The sequence below is a fragment of the Pelobates fuscus genome, chromosome 1 (assembly GCF_036172605.1).
Source record: "Pelobates fuscus isolate aPelFus1 chromosome 1, aPelFus1.pri, whole genome shotgun sequence".
Lineage (NCBI taxonomy): Eukaryota > Metazoa > Chordata > Amphibia > Anura > Pelobatidae > Pelobates > Pelobates fuscus.
The window spans coordinates 36,270,213-36,294,045 of record NC_086317.1 but is presented as its reverse complement, the minus strand read 5'-3'; the positions used below and the strand labels follow the sequence as shown (position 1 = coordinate 36,294,045).

At 43.7% G+C, this 23,833-nt stretch overlaps 1 protein-coding gene across 1 annotated transcript; it reads left to right on the top strand.

Annotated features, from left to right (window-relative positions):
• LOC134586849 (interleukin-10 receptor subunit beta-like) lies at positions 1-20,003 on the top strand. Its single transcript, XM_063442731.1, has 7 exons — positions 1-171; positions 10,888-11,014; positions 12,025-12,185; positions 12,826-12,986; positions 14,133-14,283; positions 18,554-18,711; positions 19,640-20,003. The coding sequence occupies exons 1-7, from the start codon at positions 123-125 to the stop codon at positions 19,877-19,879; spliced, it is 1,047 nt and encodes a 348-aa protein (XP_063298801.1). The 5' UTR covers positions 1-122; the 3' UTR covers positions 19,880-20,003.
• The last annotated feature ends 3,830 nt before the right edge of the window (positions 20,004-23,833 follow it).

The window sequence follows — 23,833 nt, the reverse complement described above, 5'->3', positions numbered from 1 at the left end:
CACTGTTTTCCTGTAACATGAAGCTTCCTGATCTATAACATATAAGGAAGTCATTCTATGTGATATGTAATCTGTCGTATCGTAATGATACCTTGGAAGGGAGAGCAAAAAAGCGTTGGATCATGGCCCTTCGGTGTGTAATACTAATATTATCATTTGTCTTCTTCCCAGGTGAGTACTGAGACATGTTTTTTGCTAGAAGAGAATACTGTGTTATTATTAGAGAATTATTAACTCTATCTGTGCTGTATGTTATACAAGCCAAAGTGTATCCAACGTCGAGTAGATAAAACCATTTGTGGGAACCGCTCACCTGAATTTGCAAGCGGTCTCCTGAATGACCAGTCATTTCAATGTGTACAGAGATCTGCGCGGACCATATAAAACTAGCTATAATGCTAATTTGAGCCCTTAAAGACCAATGACAGTCTAAGATATCATAATCTATACTTTACGGGTGTCAATCTAACAAGTATTGGCACGCTCGATTAGTGGCTGGTGGACCACATGAAGTAGCCAAAACGAAATAAACCGTAATTTCCCCTCTGGTATAAATTCTGGATTACGATGGACGACCGCAGAGCGTAACATTTGATTGTTAAGGTGTTAACATACTTATCATCCTATCATAAATTAAGCCAATCTTAAGTAAGGCCATAGCCTCATTTCTTTTGCTATTACAACAGATCAGTCCATTAAACTAGGTTACTCGCATGGTACATTATATCTCCTGCCGTACTGAGACCAGGGCCGGATTAAGTGCACAGTGGGCAGGGGCGTATTAGCCGCGAGGCAAACAAGGCATTTGCCTTGGGCGGCATTTTCTAGGGGGCGGCAAAAAAAGCCGCCCCCCAAATGCCCAAGGCAAATGTCTTGTTAACCTTGCGGCTAACAGACATGCCGGGCTGCTGCTGGGCGGTCGGGCGGCGCTCTTGGGCAGCTGGCGAGGGAGCACTTCCTCTGAGCTGTCTGCTCAGCTCCCTCGCGCGCCGCAGAGTGAGGCTGGGAGCCGGAATATGACGTCATATTCCGGCTCCGCCTCCCAGCCTCACTGTGCGGCGCGCGAGGGAGCTGAGCAGACAGCTCAGATGGAGTGCTCCCTCGCCAGCCGCCCAAGAGCGCCGCCCGACTGCCCAGCAGCAGCCCAGCAGCCACTGGACCACCAGGGAAAAAAGATGCCCCCCCCCCCCCAGCATTCCCAAAGGTAAGGAGGCTGGGGGGGGGTTGAAGTAAAAAAAAAAGTGTTAATGTGAGTGAGTGAGTGTGAGTGTCTGTTAGTGAGTGTGAGTGTGTGTCTGTTAGTGAGTGTGTGTGTGTGTCTGTTAGTGAGTGTCTGTTAGTGAGTGTGTCTGTTAGTGAGTGTGAGTGTGTGTGTGTCTGTTAGTGAGTGTGTCTGTTAGTGAGTGTGAGTGTGTGTGTGTGTGTGTGTATTAGTGTGTGTGTCTGTTAGTGTGTTTGCCTGTGAGTGTGTGTGTGTTAGTGAGTGTGTGTGTCTGCTAGTTTGTGTCTGCTAGTGACTGAGTGTGTGTCTGTTAGTGCGTGTCTGTTACTGAGTGTGAGTGTGTCTGTTACTGAGTGTGAGTGTGTCTGTTAGTGTGTTTGCCTGTGTGTGTGTGTGTGTGTGTGTGTGTGTGTCTGACTGTGTGTGTGTGTGTGTATGTTAGTGAGTGTGTGTGTCTGCTAGTTTGTGTCTGCTAGTGACTGAGTGTGTGTCTGTTAGTGCGTGTCTGTTAGTGCATGTCTGTTAGTGCGTGTCTGTTAGTGCGTGTCTGTTAGTGCGTGTCTGTTACTAAGTGTGAGTGTGTCTGTTACTGAGTGTGAGTGTGTCTGTTACTGAGTGTGAGTGTGTCTGTGTCTGTTAGCGAGTGTATGCGTATCTGTCAGTGAATGTGTGTGTGTGTATTTAGAATGCGGGACGGGGTAAAGGTTGGGTGGGGGTGGCGCGGGGGGGTGCCTGAGTTTTGTCCTGCCTAGGGCAGCACAAAACCAGGATACACCACTGACAGTGGGCCTGGTGCTGACAATTATGATGGGCCTAATTACAGAATTTTATCAACCAAAAACACTAAACCAGTCATACCTCCCAAGCAGCATGTATCTGATGGAGATGGTACTGGAGGGAAACTCATAGGATGCAGCTATAAGAAAACACACTATGCTAATCTCTCTCTAATTTATGATTTCATCTTTCAAGTAAATACATAACCCATAACAGCAGTGTCCAGTGAAGCAGGAAGTCAATGGGCGCGGTAAAAGGTTGTGCCACTGGTGCGAATCACGTGACCAGACCTGCCAAACGGGGAGAACATGCCCAAAAAGGGGGCATGTCTGTCCAAAGAATTGGAAGGTCAGCCTGGCATGAATGCATGTCAGGCTGCCCGCCAATCATGCAGGCATACTATGCAGGCAGCACCCTGAGCTTGACATAAATGCGTCTAATTATGCGCTCACTCCATGCTTTCTAAGGACTGGCCCCTAGCACTCGCTGGTCCACTTGTCTCGTTACCTTCTTACTAGCAGGCAGAAGCTCCTGGTATATAGTCTGAGACAGAGAGGTGTATGTAGTGAGTGTAGAATAAAGGGGACATGCCACAGTGTTAGAGAGACCAACGTCTGCATTACCTAAACTAATTTTATTGTCAGCCCGTCCACACAAGTTTTATTTCCATACATCCCTCTTAAGCTTCCAAACTTAAAGGGACACAATAGTCACCAGAACAACTACAGCTTATTGTATGTGTTCTGGTAAGTAGAATCATTCCATTCAGGCCTTTTGCAGTAAACACTGTCTTTTCAGAGATAATAACCCCACTGGCCGCTCCTTAGATGGCTGCTAGAGGAACTTCCTGGGGCAGTACTGCCTGGTGTGCAGCACTGCCATTCAGTGTCTCCACCCTCTGCATGCAGACACTGAACTTTCCTCATACAGATGCATTGATTCAATTTATCTTTATGAGGAGATGCTGATTGGCCAGGGCTATGTTGGACTTGTGCTGGCTCTGCCCCTGATCTGCCTAGTTTACAGTCTCAGCCAATCCTATGGGGAAGTATTGTAATTTGCTCAGACCACCACTTCTGATGATGTCAGCAGACAGTCTGTTCACAGGCAGAGCCAGCAGCTGCAGACTTGAATACAAGTAATATTTTAGTATATTTAGGGAGGCTAGAAGGGGCCAGGGTGGTGGTTTTAACATAATAGGGTCAGAAATACATGATTGTGTTCCTGACCCTATAGTGCTCCTTTAAGCAAGAGTATGTGAAGAGTAGTTAAGGTTGCCACCTTTCTTGGAAAAAAATACCAGCCTTAATCATTTGTATAATTAATTAGTTAAGCGTGACATCACATGATGTAAATCACAAGGAGTGACATCAGAGAAAATTCTGTTAAATCACCAACAAACTACTCACAGTTTGATTCTGCTGTATAGATGGATTGCTCCCAGTGTCTCCCTGTCTCCCTGTGTCTCAGTCTCGAAAGTCACCCAGTGTCTCAGTGTCCCTATGTATCACAGTGTCAGTGTCCCCATGTCGCCCAGTGTCTGTGTCCCCATTTCTCCCAGTGTCCCAATGTCTCAGTGTGTCCCCATGTCACTAGGATACTAGAGACATGGGGACACTAGAGACATGGGGACACTGAGAGCCCCGGGGAAACTGGGAGACAGGGGGACATGGAGACATTTAGGGAAACTGGGAGAAATGGGGACACTGAGACACTAGGGACACAGACACTGGGAGACATGGGGACACTAAGACACTAGGGACACAGAGACATGGGAACACAGACACTGGGAGACTAGGGGACACTGGCTGGGAGACAGACACTTGGGGACACTGGGAAACATGGGGACAGTTGGGACATAGACATGGGGACACTGGGACATATAGGGACACTGGGAGACATGGGGACACTAGGCACACTGAGACACTAGGAACACAGATACTGGGAGACATGGGGACACTAAAACATTTGGGGACACTAAGACACTAGGGACACAGACATGGGAACACAGACACTGGGAGACTAGGGGACACTGGCTGGGAGACAGACACTTGGGGACACTGGGAGACATGGGGACAGTTGTGGACATAGACGTGAGGACACTGGGAAATATAGGGACACATGGGGTCACTAGGCACACTGAGAGACATGGGACACAGACACTGGGAGACTTGGGGACACAGACACTAGGGACACTGGCTGGGGGACACTGGGAGACATGGGGACGATGTCCCTATGTCTTACAGCATCCCCATGTGTCTCAGCATCCCCCTGTGTCCCAGTGTGCCCTAATGTCTCAGTGTCCCCATGTTTTCCAGTGTCCCCAAATGTCTCAGTGTTCCCAGGTCTCCCAGTGTCTGTGTCCCCTAGTGTCTGTGTCCCCATGTGTCCCCTTGTGTCTCCGTGTCCCCATATGTCCCCTAGTGTCAGTGTCCCCATGTTTCCAGTGTCCCCAAGTGTCTCAGTGTTCCCATATGTCCCCTAGTGTCTCCGTGTTCCCTAGTTTCTCAGTGTCCCCTAGTGTCTGTGTCCCCATGTGTCCCTGCTGCCTTTCCCCACATCCCTCACTTACCTGAGCTGTAGAGCTGTTGTCTGGACTCTGTGCTGTGTTGCTGCTCCCCCAAGGATCAGTGAGTAGAAGACAGAGGCAGAGATATGCTGTAACTTCCTATCCCTGCCTCTCTCCACACACAGTGACCCCTACTGGCCGGTGCTGGTATTGCAGAGTAATCTATTTATTTTCTCATTTATTCTGCGAAAAATACCTGCATTTGTATTGCTGGTATTAATGCAATACCAGCACGGCCAGGCAGCCTCAAATACCGGCTGTGCCAGTAAAATACCAGTCAGGTGGCAAACCTAAGAGTAGTGTGTAAAAAAAATATATATATATTTTTTTTTTTAAATGGGCCTATTCCATGGGCCTGGGCCTGGAGCTGCAGCTCCATCAGCCCCTATGTTAATCCGGCCCTGACTGGGACTCTCCCAAGAAGAGGTTAAAAATTGATTTTAAGAATCCACCTGTGTTATTCTCTGTAAGCTTGTTTAAGTAAGTGTGGCTTGCTTGCATGGCGTGCTGTGACCTCTGTACACAATCTAATTATTGGTTTTGAGCATGATCTGTTTTTTTCAGTGAATGTCCCTGTTTTTTTGTTTTGTTTTTGTTTTTGCTTTTTGTATATGGAAAGTACAGCCAAGGGTAAAACACTCCCGTTGCCATAGGTGTCTCATAAAAAAAAATGTTGATAAGCAACCGTATCATATGGGAAAGTCCCAGTAAGTATTTATTTGAAGGGAAGAGTTGCAGGTAGGATTAACCCCTTTATGGCAGTCAAAGTGTGTGACCTGTCTTAATAGCATAAGGCTTGCCAAACTCTTGATCCTGAATGGGTTAAGGTGCAATGTGAGTAGTAAACGTTAATGGTCTAATATCAAATGGTATTAATATAGTGTTGGGACAGGCAGTAATTTTTTTATTGAAAATGTTTTGAAGTGAAAGTAGAATAGAGAACTTATTAAGGGAAGGTGTTCACATTTTGCGAGGGTACATTCAATGGGTGTGTCAATACACAGGTATAATCTCCGTTTTATCGGTATAGAGATCACATGGTATGTTCAGCTGGTGAATCGGTGAAGGTGAAGGCTGAGCGGCCATGAAGGAGTTATAACATATTGATCCTCACCTTGCGGTATCTACAGTAATTGCCTTCCTAACAAACGCGGAAGTGCCGTTCAGCGGCCATGCGTCAATATATCTGACTCCTGCAGCATGTTGGTGGACGCTGGCCGCAGCGGATCCACATTAACTTGTAACCCCACGCCCGCCCACGGTATTGACGACGTAGGCGTGCGTGTGACGGCACGTAAAGGACGCACACGCACGTTCTGGGGTCAAAGGACGGGTACGGCCAATCAGATCTGAAGGAGGCTTATTTAAACTCCTTTTGCCTTTTCCTCGTTGCCCTGTCGTGGTTTCCCTTAGTGGTTGTCTGAGAGTGTGTTCCTGAGCGCTTATTTCTGGTTATTGACTTATGCTTCGTTTTGACTTCCCTGTATTCTGGTATCCCTAACTTTTGGCTTTCCCTCATTGTGTCTCATTCTGTGTCCCCGACCTTGGCAAGTATTCTGACTATTCTCTGGGACATTAAGTCCGGCCATTCTGTGGCCCAGTAAGACTTTACCTTTAGTCCTAGGTGTGATACAGTTCTGCGTGCTGGATCAACTAGTAATCCTGACAGGAGTCTGGCAATGCACACCATTGACCACACAGTGCAAGAAAGGAATTGAAAAAAAAACCAACAAGAGTCTGATGCAGTGGTGGCCTGGAAACAGATCCCCATCTTTTGCCGAACTACATGATGCTTAAACAGCCTTATGGATGATAAAGCAAGGTTTATAGTTATGCAACAGTTGTGAATCTACCTTTTTTAACCACCACTGGTCTCAAGAGTGAGAGTAGAGGAAGTCATGAAAGAGTAGAGGAAACTGCGAAAAAGGGAGCTGATATATTAAGCACTAACAGAAGAAAGAACGGTAGAACGGCACTAAGTCATGTCCTTCGGCAGATGGAGATTGGATTCCAAGGGCCCGTATAGTGTGACGATGTAGCCAGAGACCTGCCAGGGAACCACCGCTATATGACCTCTCGGAACACTGCAGAGCAATGGACCCCAAACCATGCTGGGACTTGAGACCATCAGGAGGAACTTTGAAGACCAATCAGGACTTGCCAGACTATCATATTGGTTTCACACACCTTCACTCAAGTGTTCTACTAGCCTTGACATTGAGCCCTCCAGGGCAGGTCTCTGTGCGGCCCCAATGGGGCATTGGCTGTGACTCTCTATTGACTGACTCTCTATTTGTGTCCCAGCGTTACACCTACTGTAACCACTCTTCGTTCAGCTGTTAGACACCTACTACAGTTATTGGCTGCTTCTCACTCTCAGTGCTCCTGGCTATCTAACTTATCTTTCTTATGTTCTCTATGTCAGGCACTGCTTTCTTCTTTTCTTTCTTTGTTTATAAAACAAAACCGAAAAATGTGTAGTATTTCTATATCTACTTAATTTGATATGATGTGTTATCTCCTCGCTGACATTTCAGTGAATATAATGTTATTTTTACCATTACTATGCACATCAAAAATAAAGATTTAAAAAAGGGCAGGGGGGGGAGAGTAGACAAGGGTTATTATTATTATTTATAAGCACCAAGAAATTCCGCAGCACTGTACAATAGGTGGACTAACAAACAAGTATTTGAAACAAGATGAGTTAGATGCAGAGGAACAGAGGGTGTGTTGAGAATTCTGCTCAAACAAGCTGGCATGCTAGAGTGGGTGGGGAAAAGTCACTAAGGGTGCTGCAGATCCAATTTTCACATCTACAGACTACAGCAGAGATCCACTCACATCTGGAGTCAACAATTCATCCAATATAGGGTTTGTTTAGGGACTGGTAGACCTGTACAACTATGGTGGAGCTCAGTGGATTTACAATAACAGGGAAGCAAGATTCATCAGATTTCATCTTCCCCTATGTGAAACTAGATCTGGTGGAAGTTAGGGCAAAACCCCATGGAATGTGAAGCTTTATAAAATTATGTTCCGATTGTTTCATTTGAGCAAGGTGCTTTTCTGTGGACTGTATTTCCAGGGCCGGATTAACATAGGGGCTGATGGAGCTGCAGCTCCAGGCCCAGGCCCATGGAATAGGCCCATTTAAAAAAAAAAAAAAAAAATTTTTTTTTTTTTTTTTTTTACACACTACTCTTAGGTTTGCCACCAGACTGGTATTTTACTGGCACAGCCGGTATTTGAAGCTGCCTGGCCATGCCGGTATTGCAGTAATAACGGCAATACAAATGCAGGTATTTTTCTCAGAATAAATGGAGATTACTCTGCAATACCAGCACCAGCCAGTAGGGGTCACTGTGTGTGGAGAGAGGCAGGGATAGGAAGTTACAGCATATCCCTGCCTTTCTCTACTACTCACTGATCCGTGGGGGAGCAGCAACACAGCACAGAGTCCAGACAGCAGCTCTACAGCTCAGGTAATAGAGAGAGGGGGGAAAGGCAGCAGGGACACATGGGGACACTGAGACACTAGGGGACACATGGGGACACTGAAACACTAGGGGACATTGAGACACTAGCGGACATATGGGGACACTGAGACACTAGGGGACACAGACCCTAGGGGACACATGGGGACACATACACTAGGGGACACAGACACTAGGACACATGGGGACACATACACTGGGAGACCTGGGAACACTGAGACACTTGGGGACACTGGAAAACATGGGGACACTGAGACACTAGAGGACACAGACACTAGAGGACACATGGGGACACAGACACTAGGGGACACTGAGTCACTAGGACACATGGGGACACAGACACTGGGAGACCTGGGAACACTGAGACACTTGGGGACACTGGAAAACATGGGGACACTGAGACACATGGAGACACTGGGACACATGGGGATGCTGTGAGACATAGGGACATTGGGAGACACTGAGACATTGGGACACGGAGACACTATGTCCTCATGTCTCCCAGTGTCCCCATGTCCCCCAGCCAGTGTCCCTAGTGTCCCCAGGTCTCCCAGTGCCTGTGTCCCATGTCTCTCAGTGTGCCTAGTGTCCCCATGTCTCCCAGTGTCCCTATACGTCCCAGTGTCCCCATGTCTATGTCCACAACTGTCCCCATGTCTACCAGTGTCCCCAAGTGTATGTCTCCCAGCCAGTGTCCCCAGTGTCCCATAGTCTCCCAGTGTCTGTGTTCCCATGTCTCTGTGTCCCTAGTGTCTTAGTGTCCTAAAATGTTTCAGTGTCCCCATGTCTCCCAGTTTCCCTAAATTTCTCAGTGTCCCCATGTCTCAGTGTCCCCATGTCTCACTGTGTTCCCAGTATCCTAGTGACATGGGGACACACTGAGATATTAGGACACTGGAAGAAATGGGGACACTGAGACACTGGGAGACTGGGCGACATGGGGACAATGACACTGTGATACATAGGGACACTGAGACACTGGGTGACTTGCGAGACTGAGACACTGGGAGACAGGGAGACAGTGGGTGCAATCCATCTATACAGCAGAATCAAACTGTGAGTAGTTTGTTGGTGATTTTACAGAATTTTCTCTGATGTCACTCCTTGTGATTTACATCATGTGATGTCACGCATAACTAATTAATTATACAAATGATTAAGGCTGGTATTTTTTTCCAAGAAAGGTCGTAACCTTAACTACTCTTCACATACTCTTGCTTAAATGAGCACTATAGGGTCAGGAACACAATCATGTATTTCTGACCCTAATTTGTTAAAACCACCACCCTGGCCCCTTCTTGCCTCCCTAAATATAGCAAAATATTACTTGTATTCAAGTCTACAGATGCTGGCTCTGCCTCTGAACTGACTGTCTGCTGACATCATCAGAAGTGGTGGTCTGAGCAAATTACAATACTTCCCCATAGGATTGTCTGAGACTCAACTAGGCAGATCAGGGGCAGAGCCAGCACAAGTCCAACATAGCCCTGGCCAATCAACATCTCCTCATAAAGATACATTGAATCAATGCATCTCTATGAGGAAAGTTCAGTGTCTGCATGCAGAGGGTGGAGACACTGAATGGCAGTGCTGCACACTAGGCAGTACTGCCCCAGGAAGCACCTCTAGCAGCCATCTAAGGAGCGGCCAGTGGAGTTATTTTCTCTGAAAAGAGACAGTGTTTACTGCAAAAAGCCTGAATGGAATGATTCTACTTACCAGAACAAATACAATAAGCTGTAGTTGTTCTGGTGACTATAGTGTCCCTTTAAGTTTGGAAGCTTAAGAGGGATGTATGGGAACAAAACTTGTGTGGACTGGCTGACAATAAAATTAGTTTAGGTAATGCAGACGTTGGTCTCTCTAACACTGTGGCATGTCCCCTTTCTTCTATATTCACTACATACACCTTTTCTCTGTCTCAGACAATATACCATGAACGTCTGCCTGCTAGTAAGAAGGTAAGGAGACAAGTGGACCAGCAAGTGCTAGGGTACAGTCCTTAGAAAGCATGGAGTGAGTGCATCATTAGACGCATTTATGTCAAGCTCAGGGTGCTGCCTGCATAGTATGCCCTTAGTTGGACATCCTGCAGGATTGGCAGGCAGCCTGACATGCATTCATGCCAGGCTGACTTTCCAATTCTTTGGACAAACATGCCCCCTTTTTGGGCATGTTCACCCCCTTTTGGCGGGTCTGGTAACGTGATTCGCGCCAGTGGCACACCCTTTTACCCCACCCATTGACTTCCTGCTTCACTGGACACTGCTGTTAGGGGTTATGGATTTACTTGAAAGATGAAAGCATAAGTTAGAGAGAGATTATCATAGAGTATGTCTTTTCTTATAGCTGCATCCTATGAGTTTCCCTCCAGCACCATCTCCATCAGATACATGACGCTTGGGAGGTATGACTGTTTTAGTGTTTTTGGTCGGTAAGATTCCATAAATAGGCCCATCATAATTGTCAACACCAGGCCCACTGTGCTCTTAATCCGGCCCTGTGTATTTCATATCACTTTCAGCCAGACATTACCTGGCTGCGAATGATGGATGTTACTGTCCAGTAAGGCAGGTGCCTGCCTACTACCTATAGTCCTCCGTAACTCAAAACACTGAACCTAAAGCTTGGGATATACCAATGCTTTCTTCCTTAATGCTGTGTTTTTGTAGCTATTTCATAATGTCTTATAACTGTTTGATGCATTTTTTCTTTGTTACCTTCACCTCAATCTCTTAAATATATGTGCTATTTTTTTATGGCACTAATTGTATGCCCAAAAATTATGCCAGACAATAAATCTGATATTTTTTACATTGCAGCATCTGGAAAAGTACCCAAGCCCATCAATGTAACTGTGGAGTCCTTAAATTTCAAGAACATATTACGATGGAGCATGCCCGACACTGTTGAAAACGTGAAATATACGTACACAATGGAATACAGCCTGTAGGTCTTATTCTGCCCAACCATCGTAATAAATTAAATTGCATTTCAGGTAGAAGAAATATTTAAACAATAGGTGTGCTCAAGGCGTGTGCCCAAACATGTCCTAATGCAGGACAACACTGTCTCCTCAGTGTGCTTTTTAGGTCCATGAGTTTTGGTTTGCATGATATGTTCTGGAAGGAAAAGAAAAAACATGACAATCTCTGTAAACACCTGGTTGTCACTAGAGTAAAACCTATTTTTTTAGATTACTGTTTTAAGTAAAGATCAGATTGTATTTTTTTATGTAATTATGTAATGAGCAGTGCACACCTACGGTGTTACGGTGTCTCCATACAGAGGGTGGAGACACTGAATGTCTCCACCTCTAGTAGCCACCTGAGGAATGGCCAGTGGAGGTGTCCCTAGGCTGTAATGTAAACACAGCCTTTTTTCTGAAAAGACAGTGTTTGCAGCTAAAAGCCTGCAGGGTCTGACTATACTCACCTGAACAAATACATTTAGCGGTAGTTGTTCTGGAGACTATACACCATATTTTTGTGATGGGACACCATGACAAGTGTCACTATTTGAGGCAGCCACACTGACAGAACTTCAAACTCTATTTCCTGTAAAGCTGAGTTTCTTAATGTAGGTAGCATTCGTCACTGGCAACAGTTTAGGCATGGAGGCTCACAGATATAGAAAAATGTCAGATTGTGTCTCCATACTAAATATCAATATTCATTTACACTTTGTTCTATAAAGTGTAAATGAAGTGTCACTGTAGGTACCATGACTACTTTACCAGGGTGATTGTACATAGAGCATGTATTGCCTGCTCTTAGCTCTGACAGTAGCTTAGACCTGTCAATCAAGCAGCTCTGAGTGATATATTATCCGCATTACACTCTTGTATAATCCATTAACAAAATAATGGGTCAGAAAAGATCAGTGTGTTGCTTATAAACAAAGCTGTGACTGATTACATTAACAAACAAATGAATACATTGGATTTCTATGCTTTTCAGGTATTTCTTAGAACCTGAGGACTTTAGGACTGTGTGTATAACAAATACCCCAGAGTGTGATTTTTCACTGGTTACGTATGAATCTAAACTACGTGTGAGAGCTGAGTTATATCCCAGTGTATCGGACTGGTCCAATATAACATTTGATCCCTACAAACAAAGTAAGTACCTTTTGTTAATCAAAACAACAGTTTTAACATTTTAAGAATTATTAAACACCTCTAATAATGACAAGTAACTGCTCTAGTATCATGTACATAACAGGAGGGTTTTAGCATCTCGGCAATGGCAATTAAAGTGTAGGCTCACCTGCCACGTCAAGGCAAACCTCCTGTATCTATAAATACTGTATGTATCTCATAGTGTATGTGTAATAATGTATCTATAAATACTGTATGTGTCTCATATTATATGCGTAATAATGTTTCTATAAATACTGTATATGTTTTATAGTGTATGCGTAGTAATGTATCTATAATTGTACTGTGTGTGTGGTTTATAGCATGGGTGTTACAGAGTATTTGTATTTGCTCTCCTTCCTGTTAAAATATTTTATAAACAAGAAAATACACCCAATTAAAATTAAATAAATCAAAATAAAATTGATAAATTAGTTGGACGGGCCTCTTGAAAGTACAAATCCTGGGTACACATGTCGTGATTTTTCTATTCTTTAACGGTAACTAATACGGAAATTAACATACGTTAAAGACTATGAAAACAGAGGTTGTAGGATATAGAGTAAAATATTCAATTACTATTTGTTAATAACATAATGTGGTGTTGGTTTTGTGCGTGCAGCTATCCTGGGGCCTCCTGCCGTAAAAGTCACCCCAAGGGCAGGGACTCTCGATGTCAGTTTCTGGGGTCCAAACGAGGAGTCTGATGGCAGCTCCGTGAAGGACAAATATGGTTATTTGCTGTATAAATTGGTCTACTGGAAAGAAAATACCAACTCTGATGTAAGTAACTTTGCCAAAAATGCACGTGGTCACAGGAGCCACATTACCAAAATGACACAATATTCTAGAACTCTTTGTTATGTGGGTGTTAGCGTGACATGTTTGCTCTAGAACTTATCTATCCTCCTCCATTTGGAAAAAATAATCTACAGTATGCAGTGTATATATCTTTTATTTATAGAGCACTAACAGGTGTATTTGGCACTGTACACATTATATTACAGTAGAGAGAGGTACAGTAAGTGCATTGGGTATACAGTGTATATATATTTTATTCATACAGCACTAACAGGTGTACTTAGCACTGTACACATTATATTACAGTAGAGAGAGGTACGTAAAGTGAATTCGGTATACAGTGTATATATCTTTTATTTATAGAGCATTTAAAGGGGAATTCAACACTTAACAGGTTACATAACAATATAGGAAAGTACAGTAGGTGCAGTTGGTATACAGTGTATGTATATTTTATTTATATAGCGCTAATAGGTGTACTTGGCACTTTACATGTTACATTACAGTAGGAGTTACAGTAAGTGCACTAGGTATACAGTGTATGTATATTTTATTTATATAGCGCTGACAGGTGTACGTAGCACTTTACATGTTACATTACAGTAGGAGTTACAGTAAGTGCACTAGGTATACAGTGTATGTATATTTTATTTATATAGCGCTGACAGGTGTACGTAGCACTTTACATGTTACGTTAGGGTAAAGGGAGGTACAGTGAATGCAGTAGGTATACAGTGTATGTATATTTTATTTATATAGCGCTGACAGGTGTACGTAGCACTTTACATGTTACGTTAGGGTAAAGGGAGGTACAGTGAATGCAGTAGGTATACAGTGTATGTATATTTTATTTATATAGCGCTGACAGGTGTACGTAGCACTTTACATGTTACATTAGGGTAAAGGGAGGTAAAGTGAGTGTGGCAGCTATACAGTATGAGTACATTTTATTTATATAGTGCTAACAGATGTACACACACTTTTTAACTCCTGCATTTACTGTATGTCACTGTAATGTAGAGGGAGGTTACATTACAGTAAAGGGAGGTACATATAACTTTTGGAGCTCTATGCAATATTGCTTTATTATGCATCTGTATATTCTTTATTTTAAATGTTAATTTTCAGGGTAAAATCATTGAGACCTCTCAAAACTATGAAACATTACCAGATTTAGAAACATGGACCACCTACTGCATCAAAGTCCAGGTGTACGCTAAGGAGTTTGACAATCTTGGGCAGTTTAGCCCCGTGATTTGTGAGAAAACAACAGATGATGGTGAGTAAACCTGTAAATCTGTTTAGCAAGAAAGGCACAACCATAGGCTCAGAGACCTCAAGGAGGATGTTAAAAACATAGGGGGATTGGTCAAGGAGTGTCTGGAAGACACAAGGGAATGATAGGAAGGAAGGTGAACGGCAAAGGGGTGGGTAAGCTATACCAATCTATTGTATGGCGCAGGGGTAGACACCCGGTTAACAGCACTGTGCCAAAACAAGACTCTGAAGTTATTTGGTGTGCCGGTTCTATTTTTCTTTTTTTCTTTTTTGTATTAACTTGTTTTTTTAACTTGTTTTATTTACTGTTTGCTGCTTGTGTTATGTACGGATGCTGCGGTTGCTATGTGGGCTATGTTATAATGTGTATGTGTATAACCAGCTTGTGGTTGTGTGTTATGTATGTATGTAGGCTGTGTATCATGGTATGTGTGTTAATGTGGGTTGTGTATAAGGGGCTGCTTGCGTGATTGTGTGTGTGGGTTATATGTGTGGGTTATATGTCATATGGTGTGCGATGTTGTGTGTGTGTGGGGGCTATCAGTGATGCTGTGTTTGTGGGGTTGTGAAGCTGTGTGTGTTTGCATGTCTCCTGTATGTTGCATGTATCTGTGTATTTGCATCGCTTACACAGAATCACAGACAATGACTATCAGAGACACACATAGAAACATATTCTAGCCACACTTATTGAATACATACACAGACACATTTCAATATACACTGCCAGCAGGGCCGGCGCCACCTGTAAGGCGACCTAGGCAGCCGCCTAGGGCGCAACTTACCAGGGGGCGCCGGATCCCTGTGCCCGGTGTGGCTCCTCATGCTGCGCCGCCTGAGCGCTTTAACAAGCCCCAGGCGGCGCAGCACTGCTGTGTGAGGGCGGCCGGGTTTGAGTGACCGGCAGGAGGGAAGCGCAGAGCGCTCCCTCCTGCCGGTCTCTCCATGTAGCGTGGCCGGGCGGCGCGGAACGCGGGACAGGAACCTCTGTTTCCTGTACCCGGCCGCCGGCGGAATGACAGGAAGTGCTCACTGTGAGCACTTCCTGTCATTCCGCCGGCGGCCGGGTACAGGAAACAGAGGTTCCTGTCCCGCGTTCCGCGCCGCCCGGCCACGCTACATGGGCAGAGGGGAGGGTAAGGACCACCATAGGAGGGGTGGTGCGGGGGGGGTGTAAGGACCACCATGGGAGGGAGGGGGTAAGGACCACCATGGGAGGGGTGGTAAGGACCACCATGGGAGGGGGTAAGGACCACCATGGGAGGGAGGGAGGGGGTAAGGACCACCATGGGAGGGAGGGAGGGAGTAAGGACCACCATGGGAGGGAGGGGGGGGGAAGGACCACCAGGGGAGGGGGGGGATAAGGACCACCAGGGGAGGGAGGGGGGATAAGGACCACTATGGGAGGGAGGGGGGTGATAAGGACCACTATGGGAGGGAGGGGGGATAAGGACCACTATGGGAGGGGGGGTGATAAGGACCACTATGGGAGGGAGGGGGGGATAAGGACCACTAGGGGAGGGAGGGGGGATAAGGACCACTATGGGAGGGAGGGGGGGATAAGGACCACTATGGGAGGGAGGGGGGATAAGGACCACTATGGGAGGGAGGGGTGGATAAGGACCACTAGGGGAGGGAGGGGGGATAAGGACCACGAGGCACGAGGGGGGGGGTAAGGACCACTAGGGGAGGGGAGGGTAAGCACCACTAGGGGAGGGGAGGGAGGAGTAAGGACCACTAGGGGATGGGAAGGTAAGGACCAGTAGGGGAGGGGAGGGGGGAGCAAGTACCACTAGGGGAGGGGAGTGTAAGGACCACTAGGGGAGGGGAGGGGGAAGTAAGGACCACTTGGGGAGGCGTGAGTCAGGACCACTGGGGGAGGGGGATGAAGGAACACAGGGGGAACGGGGGTGGGGAGGTAAGGACCACTGAGGGAGGAGGAGGGGAGGTCCACTAGGGGTTTGGGAGAGGGAGGACCACTAAGGGGGGGAAGGACCATCAAAGGGGGGTAAGGAGGGAGGACTACTAAGGAGAGGGGAGGAGGGTAAGGACCACTAAGGGGGGGAGATTACCACTAAGGGGGTGGGGGGAGTAGGGGAAGGTTTACTACGGGTTTGGGAGAGGGAGGACCACTAAGGGGGGAGGGGGGGAGTGAGAAGACCACCAAGGGGGGACTGCAGGGGGACAGGGGGCCAAGGGAGAGCACTAAGTGACAGAAGGGGAGAACACAGAGGGACAGAAGGGAGGGGGAAATCAATAATTGACCGGAGGGGAGAGCACTATGAATTTAAAATAAAATAAAAATAAAGAGCTGTTCCCCTCTCAGTCCCTATCCTACCCCACAAACCCTCTCTTTTACACTACACACATACACAATGCATCCCCCCCCCCACACACACACAGAAACATACAATGCATTCCTACTCACACACAGACACACCCGAAACACACAATGCATCCCTTACGTTCTCTTACATAATTAATGCCCCCCTTACAGACACACACTGCATTAAATTACATACACAGAAACAAACCTTGCACCCCTTACACACACACACAGAAACATACAATGCATTCCTTACACGCAAACACACACTACATCCCCTATAAACACACTACATCCCTTACACAAATTGCACACATAAAACATCCCCAACTCATGGATGGGCCATGTAGGTGGATTTATGGGTGGGCATTGTAGGCGTATGCCCCCTGGGGGCCCAGACCTTGAGCTGTGTAAGGGGCCCTAAAAAATGGAGCTGCTTCCTGTTCGTTAATTGTTGTGAGCACTGTTAAAAACAGTCTCCAGAGAGCCTCTTCTACACCAGACCTGTGGAGCCAGACTGAGCCCATCATCAGCCTCTTGTCCTCATCTGGTGGTAAGTAGGCAATCCAATATATTATTAGTGGCACTAATTTCTAATTTACCTCACATTAAATGGATACTATAGTCACCAGAAGCACTACAGCATAATGTAGTGGTTCTGGTGTCTATAGCCTGTGCCTGTAGGCTTTTTAATGTAAACACACTGTCTTTTCAGATAAAAGACCCTTTGTGAAGACTGGCGTTGGCCCATATGGCAGAGCATATGGGCGGGGCATTGTGATGTCACATGGTGGGCAGGACATATGGGGGGGCGGCAAAAAATGTTTTGCCTAGGGCGGCAAAAATCCTTGCACCAGCCCTGACTGCCAGACAAATGTACACCACAAAACACACAGCCAGACGCACACAATCCAATACACTGCCAAGACACAGAGTTACACATTGCCATGCACACTGCTAGACTCACACATATTGTTACACACACAACATCACACTGTTAGTGTTAGACACAAACTGCAAGACACACACAATCACACTGCTAAACTCACATACCACTACACCCACACATTAACATTGCTGTTATTTTAGCCAACCTCATTTTTGCTTAACAGTGGGGGATGCCTGTGACATTGGGGACCAGGCTTACCAAGTACAGGGCAAGGGTTTCCCCCCCCTTTGCACGGTTTCTCCTATACAAACCCTTTTGAGATCACTTCCTCCCAGCGTTTCCATGTGTGATTTGCTCCTTTTGCAATTAAACGCAAGCAGATATCTGAAGAAGTCCTACTGGGTTCTCTGTTAGTCCAGCCCTGGTGAAGGTCCTCATATCTACTCAGCCTGTTTGAATCTGGCAGCCTTGTGTGCCATGTAAAGGCACTGCATGTGCTATAAATTGCTGACCCCTGGTATAGTATCTATAGAATAAGTACTAATGTCATAGCAGCAAGATTCAAATTGATAGGGGCATACTCAGACAGATAGTCTAATCATTGGAACAATGGTACTTAACAAAAGGATGGGCTCCTATACAATCTTATTTGAACAGGCGGCATATATTATTAGTAAGGCTGTAGTCGACTCTCAGCAATACATTGTTTACTGTTTTAGATCTTCCTTCCTTAGTACAATGGAGACACTGTGAAGGGAGCGTAATAAAAACACTTTAGTACGTACCCTCTAATACTGAGCTGATATTTTGTAAACAAAAAAAGAAGTTAAAATCTAGTAAAGAAAGCCATCTGAATATTAACAATATTAATGGAACCATATCAGAATGTAAAAATAGAAATTAATGGAAAAATATCATAATATGAAAATAAACATTAAGGGAAAAAAAATAAGTTGTGAAATTCTCCCTACTCCAACTGTAAAGGACATGCCAGTATAATAACCATGTTTCCACTTTCTGCCGATGATGAGATATATTTTATATTTTATATTCCAGGTAAAATCCCCGTGTGGATGCTTGTCCTGGCCTTCTTATTACCCATGTTCTTGGTTATTGCTGTAGTTAGCGCGCTATTTTATCTGGGACACTATGTATACCAGCAAGCACGTTTTGTGTATTTTCCTTCATATTCCTTCCCACAACATCTAAAAGAGGTTTGTACTTCATTCTGCTCATAAAAGCGATGTGCTATTATTAGACAAGATGTCAATTTTTTTGCGTACATTCATCTCAAGTTAATGTATGGAACTAGTACGTTCATCACATGTATAGAAACTAGTACGTTCATCACATGAATATGTATGGAACTAGTATGTTCATCACATGTATTTGTATGGAACTAGTACGTTAAAGGACCACTATAGTGCCAGGAAAACATACTCGTTTGCCTGGCACTATATGGTCTCTAGGTCCCCCCCACCCTGTGGGTCCCCCTCTTGCCGGGTCCCCCTCCGCCGGGCTCTAGGGGGTGGAAGGGGTTAATCCCTTACCTTTTCCCCCCGCCGGGCTCCAACTCTGCGCGGGGAACTCTCTGCCTCCTTTTCACCGTCATCAGCTGAATGTGCATGCGCGGCAAGAGCCGCACGCGCATTCAGCCAGTCCATAGGAAAGCATTCTCAATGCTTTCCTATGGACGCTGGCATCTTCTCACTGTGAAAATCACAGTGAGAAGTGCGGAAGCGCCTCTAGCAGCTGTCAATCCTAGATGGACCTGGCACCCAGACCACTTCATTAAGCTGAAGTGGTCTGGGTGCCTATAGTGGTCCTTTAATCACATGTATATGTAGGCAACCCCACAGACTATGTATTTCTGAAGTTTCTCACAAGATTACTTACTAAAGGACGATTTCTTGGCCATTCAAAGTGGATTTCAAATATTGAGATCAAAACAACTAAACTGGCCTTCCTATTACCCCATGTTCTTGGTCAATTAGTCATCCAACAACTTGGCTAATTTGGCCTTAAAATGTGAAATCCAACTATAAATTAGTCATTTCCTTTACTGACCACTGCTGTCTGCCTGAAGATTCACGATTTGTACAATAGCTGATATTATCTTTGTATTTTATTTTATTTTTTCAGTTCTTGAACAAACCGTTCCATAGTACATTACATCTACCTCAACAGCCCACTGAGGAAGGTGGAGAGTCGTGTGAAGCCCTCATGTTTGTGTCTGAAGAGACCGAATATCAAACTGACAAAGTAAAAGAAAAGCAACCGCAGACTAGTAACGGTCTAAAGACTAGCAGCGGTCTAGAGACTAGCAACGGTTCAATTTGTACTCCTAGTTATGTAACTGTAAGCACAAGTGTTTCACTCTAAATGTGTACCTCACAACTTTCAAATTCAGGAAAACTGGCTACTGCTGTCTTTTCTCAATGGGCACGCACAGGAAAACAAAACAATAATAATTATGATTTAAAATAAAAGATTATATGTATTATAACCAATGTGTATTATTTTCTAATGCAGATAATTAATACATCTACTTTGCTTACCCTCACTACCTGGGGGTGGCCATTTTAAGTCCTCTTTCTTTGGAATCATCGCCTATCCAAAAAATAAACAGACAGGTAATAAAGATCTAATGTGCATTCTTGACTCCTGATATCATGCACAAGGGCCACTCATCTCCAAAATGTATTCTGGAGTGCTTCATGGTCTTAGCATAGTATTGGTGTTTGTGACCAAAGATGGCTGAATATGGCTGCCTCCATGGAGCTAGGGTAAGGCCGGAGATGCACTAAAAATAGTTATTAACTTGTAAAAATTCATTACAGAAAAAAAAGCAAGGCTATATCACATATAAGCTTTAATTTTTAGAAATAATCAAAAATCGCAACAGTTTTCCTTTTAAACCATTTACTGTTGTATGAGCGCCATTTTATGGCACAATATCATATTATTAATGTTGCTTGGCATGTGAGATGTGCTTTTGGATCACTACACAGTTCTTATTTCTGTATCCACCCCCCCCCCCCCCCCCCCCCCGATGACAAACTGAAACTGAAAAATAAAAATCTATATAAAAAAAAAAAGAAAGGAAAGAAATGTTATCAAAATGTTTTATATGTTACAAACGGCATAACTAAGGTCTATGAACTCTGTAACACCTACCCCACTCCCACGTTTTCTTCTGTACCCTAACCCCAGTATAAACTAACATTTTAAAAATAAAGAATTAAAAAAAAAAAACAATGCAAATCATAACCTAAGTCATGCTAAATGCTGTTGACTGCAACACATGTATAATGTGCCATTGTGAAACAGTCCTGGTAAAATGGGACTGTTAGGTGGTATGATGCATACTTTAAGTTCGTAGGTGTGACGACTACAAGGTTAAAGTATGAATCAACATTTACACCAATATAGCTGAATATGAATCAGTAATATATTCAGTCTGATTATTGAATTTCCTGGAATTTGCAGTTTGATTGTCAATTTCACCAAAATTGCATTTTTAGTTAATTATAAGCTGAATATTGCTTCAATAACATTTGGTATTTTCTACTGACTTTTTTTTATATTTCATTTATTTAACTGTACAGTGTGTATCTTTTTAAATTATTTTATCAAAATATATGATGGAGCTAGTATATGTGCATGTTCATATATAATATTTACATCCTTTTGTGGTTAAAAGGACATTTGCAAAGCTCAGAAAAATGTTGATCTATTTTAAATCATGTTTATTAAAAGTAATATCAATCTTTCACCTGCTTCTGTTTTCAATATTTTTATTGAAGGTATGTTGGCCCCATTAATTTTTGTAAATGAGAGGTACGTTTTATTCACAATAAATAGTGTAAACTTCATCTTGGGTTGGACATAGCTTAGTGGCGTTTCTAAATCCCTATCTGGACACCAAAGGACATTCAAAATCCCCAAGTCCATGACATTCAGATGCAGGCCTCCATTTTGACCTGCGGCTGGAAGGCTGCCTATCCTCGCCTCCCCTCCTACACTGCTTTTTATTACTCCCATGCTTCCCCCAAAGTTTCCCTGTGTCAGCCATCAGTTGATTGTGGTACGGTTCCTCTGGGCAGGTCTGTTACTAATTATGGATGCCATGCAGTTTTCTTCCTGGGTCCTTTAGCCCTTCTGTGATAAATATCACTATATTCCGTTCTGTTATTTGCCTTTTCTCTCTTTTCATTTTTTAAATTATCCTACTGCTCACTTGCAATTGCCCCGTTAAGCCTCCCAGTGGTACCTTACTCATGTATCCTCACACAGTTCTGCTCTGCAATAATCTATATGGTCTCCTGGTTGACTTTAATAGAACTGTGTTTCAGCTGAGCTACCTGTCATTTCCTAAAAAATGTGCAAATGTGCGGATTTATACATCTGTGTATACTTTTGTTGAATGGCTGTCTTGTTATACAATGCACTACTAAAATACATAGTGACAAAAAAAAGAATATATATGTAGGGCTTTAGAAAAATACCCCTCTTTGTCTCGTTAGAGATTTCTTTGCCTGAAGTTGAAGGAAGCAAGATGAATTGTTAATGTAGGAGCCGCCTAGGGGGAAGTCTGCCTTAACGTGGCAGGTGGGCTTACATCTAATGACCATTGGAGTAACTAAATAACCTCCATTTATTGAAATATGCACAGGGATTTGGGCTGGTGCACAGGCAACTCTTTTTTTCTTTGCTTGTTTTGTATATATATAAATTAGTATCGTAGATACATTATTTAAATGCCAGAATATTGAACCAGGGAATTTCAATCCCAGCATAAGTGTGAAGGTGTGAAAAAAATATATATTTTTTCAGAATATCATGGAAAGAACACATGACAAAACTACAAAAAAGATCTCAGACACAAAATGACAAAAACTCAGAGAATGGTCAGTCACCAGGGGGTTAATGAATAAGACCCCCCAGATCATCATGAGAGGCTCCTGTGTGATGAAGCCTTATCTAGGTCTGAAAATCTTTACAAAATGTACTTTTCCTTTCTTATAACATGCATTTAAAATAGGGGTATTTATTATTAGTCTTTTACGTACTGGTTTTTCTTGTCCCTGTTTTCGTGAGGGTGTAAAATGAATGAGAAAATACATGTTTATAGGGGGATGGGCAAAGATTTTCCAGGAAATTATGACACTGAGACCTTCCCCCATAGGAGGCATCTACAGATAAAAAGAAAGACAAAACAAGTTTAAAGTTCTCTGCCGAAAGTATTGTAATCTTACAAACGTCCCCTTTGCTGTAGAAAGTGCTTGCGCATTAGTAATTCTTTTCATTTTGTTGCAACTTTCCTGACCATTATTCATGGCAGCATTTACTCATGGGTAGCTCCTCCCCTCACAGCAGAAAGGACAGGAAATAGAACTCTGAAACTGGTATAAATAGATCCTCCCCCTACCCATCAGGCAGCTAAACACAAACACCACAAAAGTGTAAAAAGATGCCTGGTCGCAAATGTACAACATCGCAAAAACAGTCCGGTCCTTAAGGGGTTAAAGAAGTTCCTTTTATTTGTAATTTTAGTACGGATAATCACAAGGTGAGGAAAATTATTTCAAAATTTTGGCCTATCCTTTTACAGGACCCAATAGCGAAGACTTTCCTGCCAGAGAAACCCCATTTTGTACATAGGGGGGTTAGTAACCTCCGTACTGCTCTTACGTCTAGCTTCATAAAAGAAAAGAAAAATGCCAACCCATTTAACACAGAAAAAGGTTTCTATGGCTGTGGCCAATGTTTGGCATGCAGGAGAACTACAAATAAGAAAAGACATATAAAAACATATACAGACAAAGAGGGAACAGAATATCAAATTAAAGATTTTATTACGTACTATTCTAAAAATCTTATCTATTTAATTATATGTCCCTGTGGCCTAAAGTATATAGGGAAAACCACAAGACAACTTCATACGAGAATAGAGGAACATGGACGAAACATTACAAAGGGGTTTGAAAAACATAGCGTTTCCTTACACTACAGGAATTACCATAACTGTGAAACCAAAGACACCATCTTCCAAGGTATCAAAAAGGTGGAAAAAGATTGGAGAGGAGGGAATTTCGATGTAAAAATTAGTAAATGTGAAATGTAATGGATTTTCAAATTAGATACTTTGATCCCCAATGGACTTAATGCAGACTTCGAAATGTGCCATTTTTTAAAATAGGATTTTTTTTTTAGTCACTGCCTTCCAGTAATCTTTTATCCCCTTTTTTTATATATGGTCTTTTATAGCATGTGGTATTAAATATGTTTTATGCTTTCCGCTTTTTATATTGTAAGAAGATTGTAGGTATATGT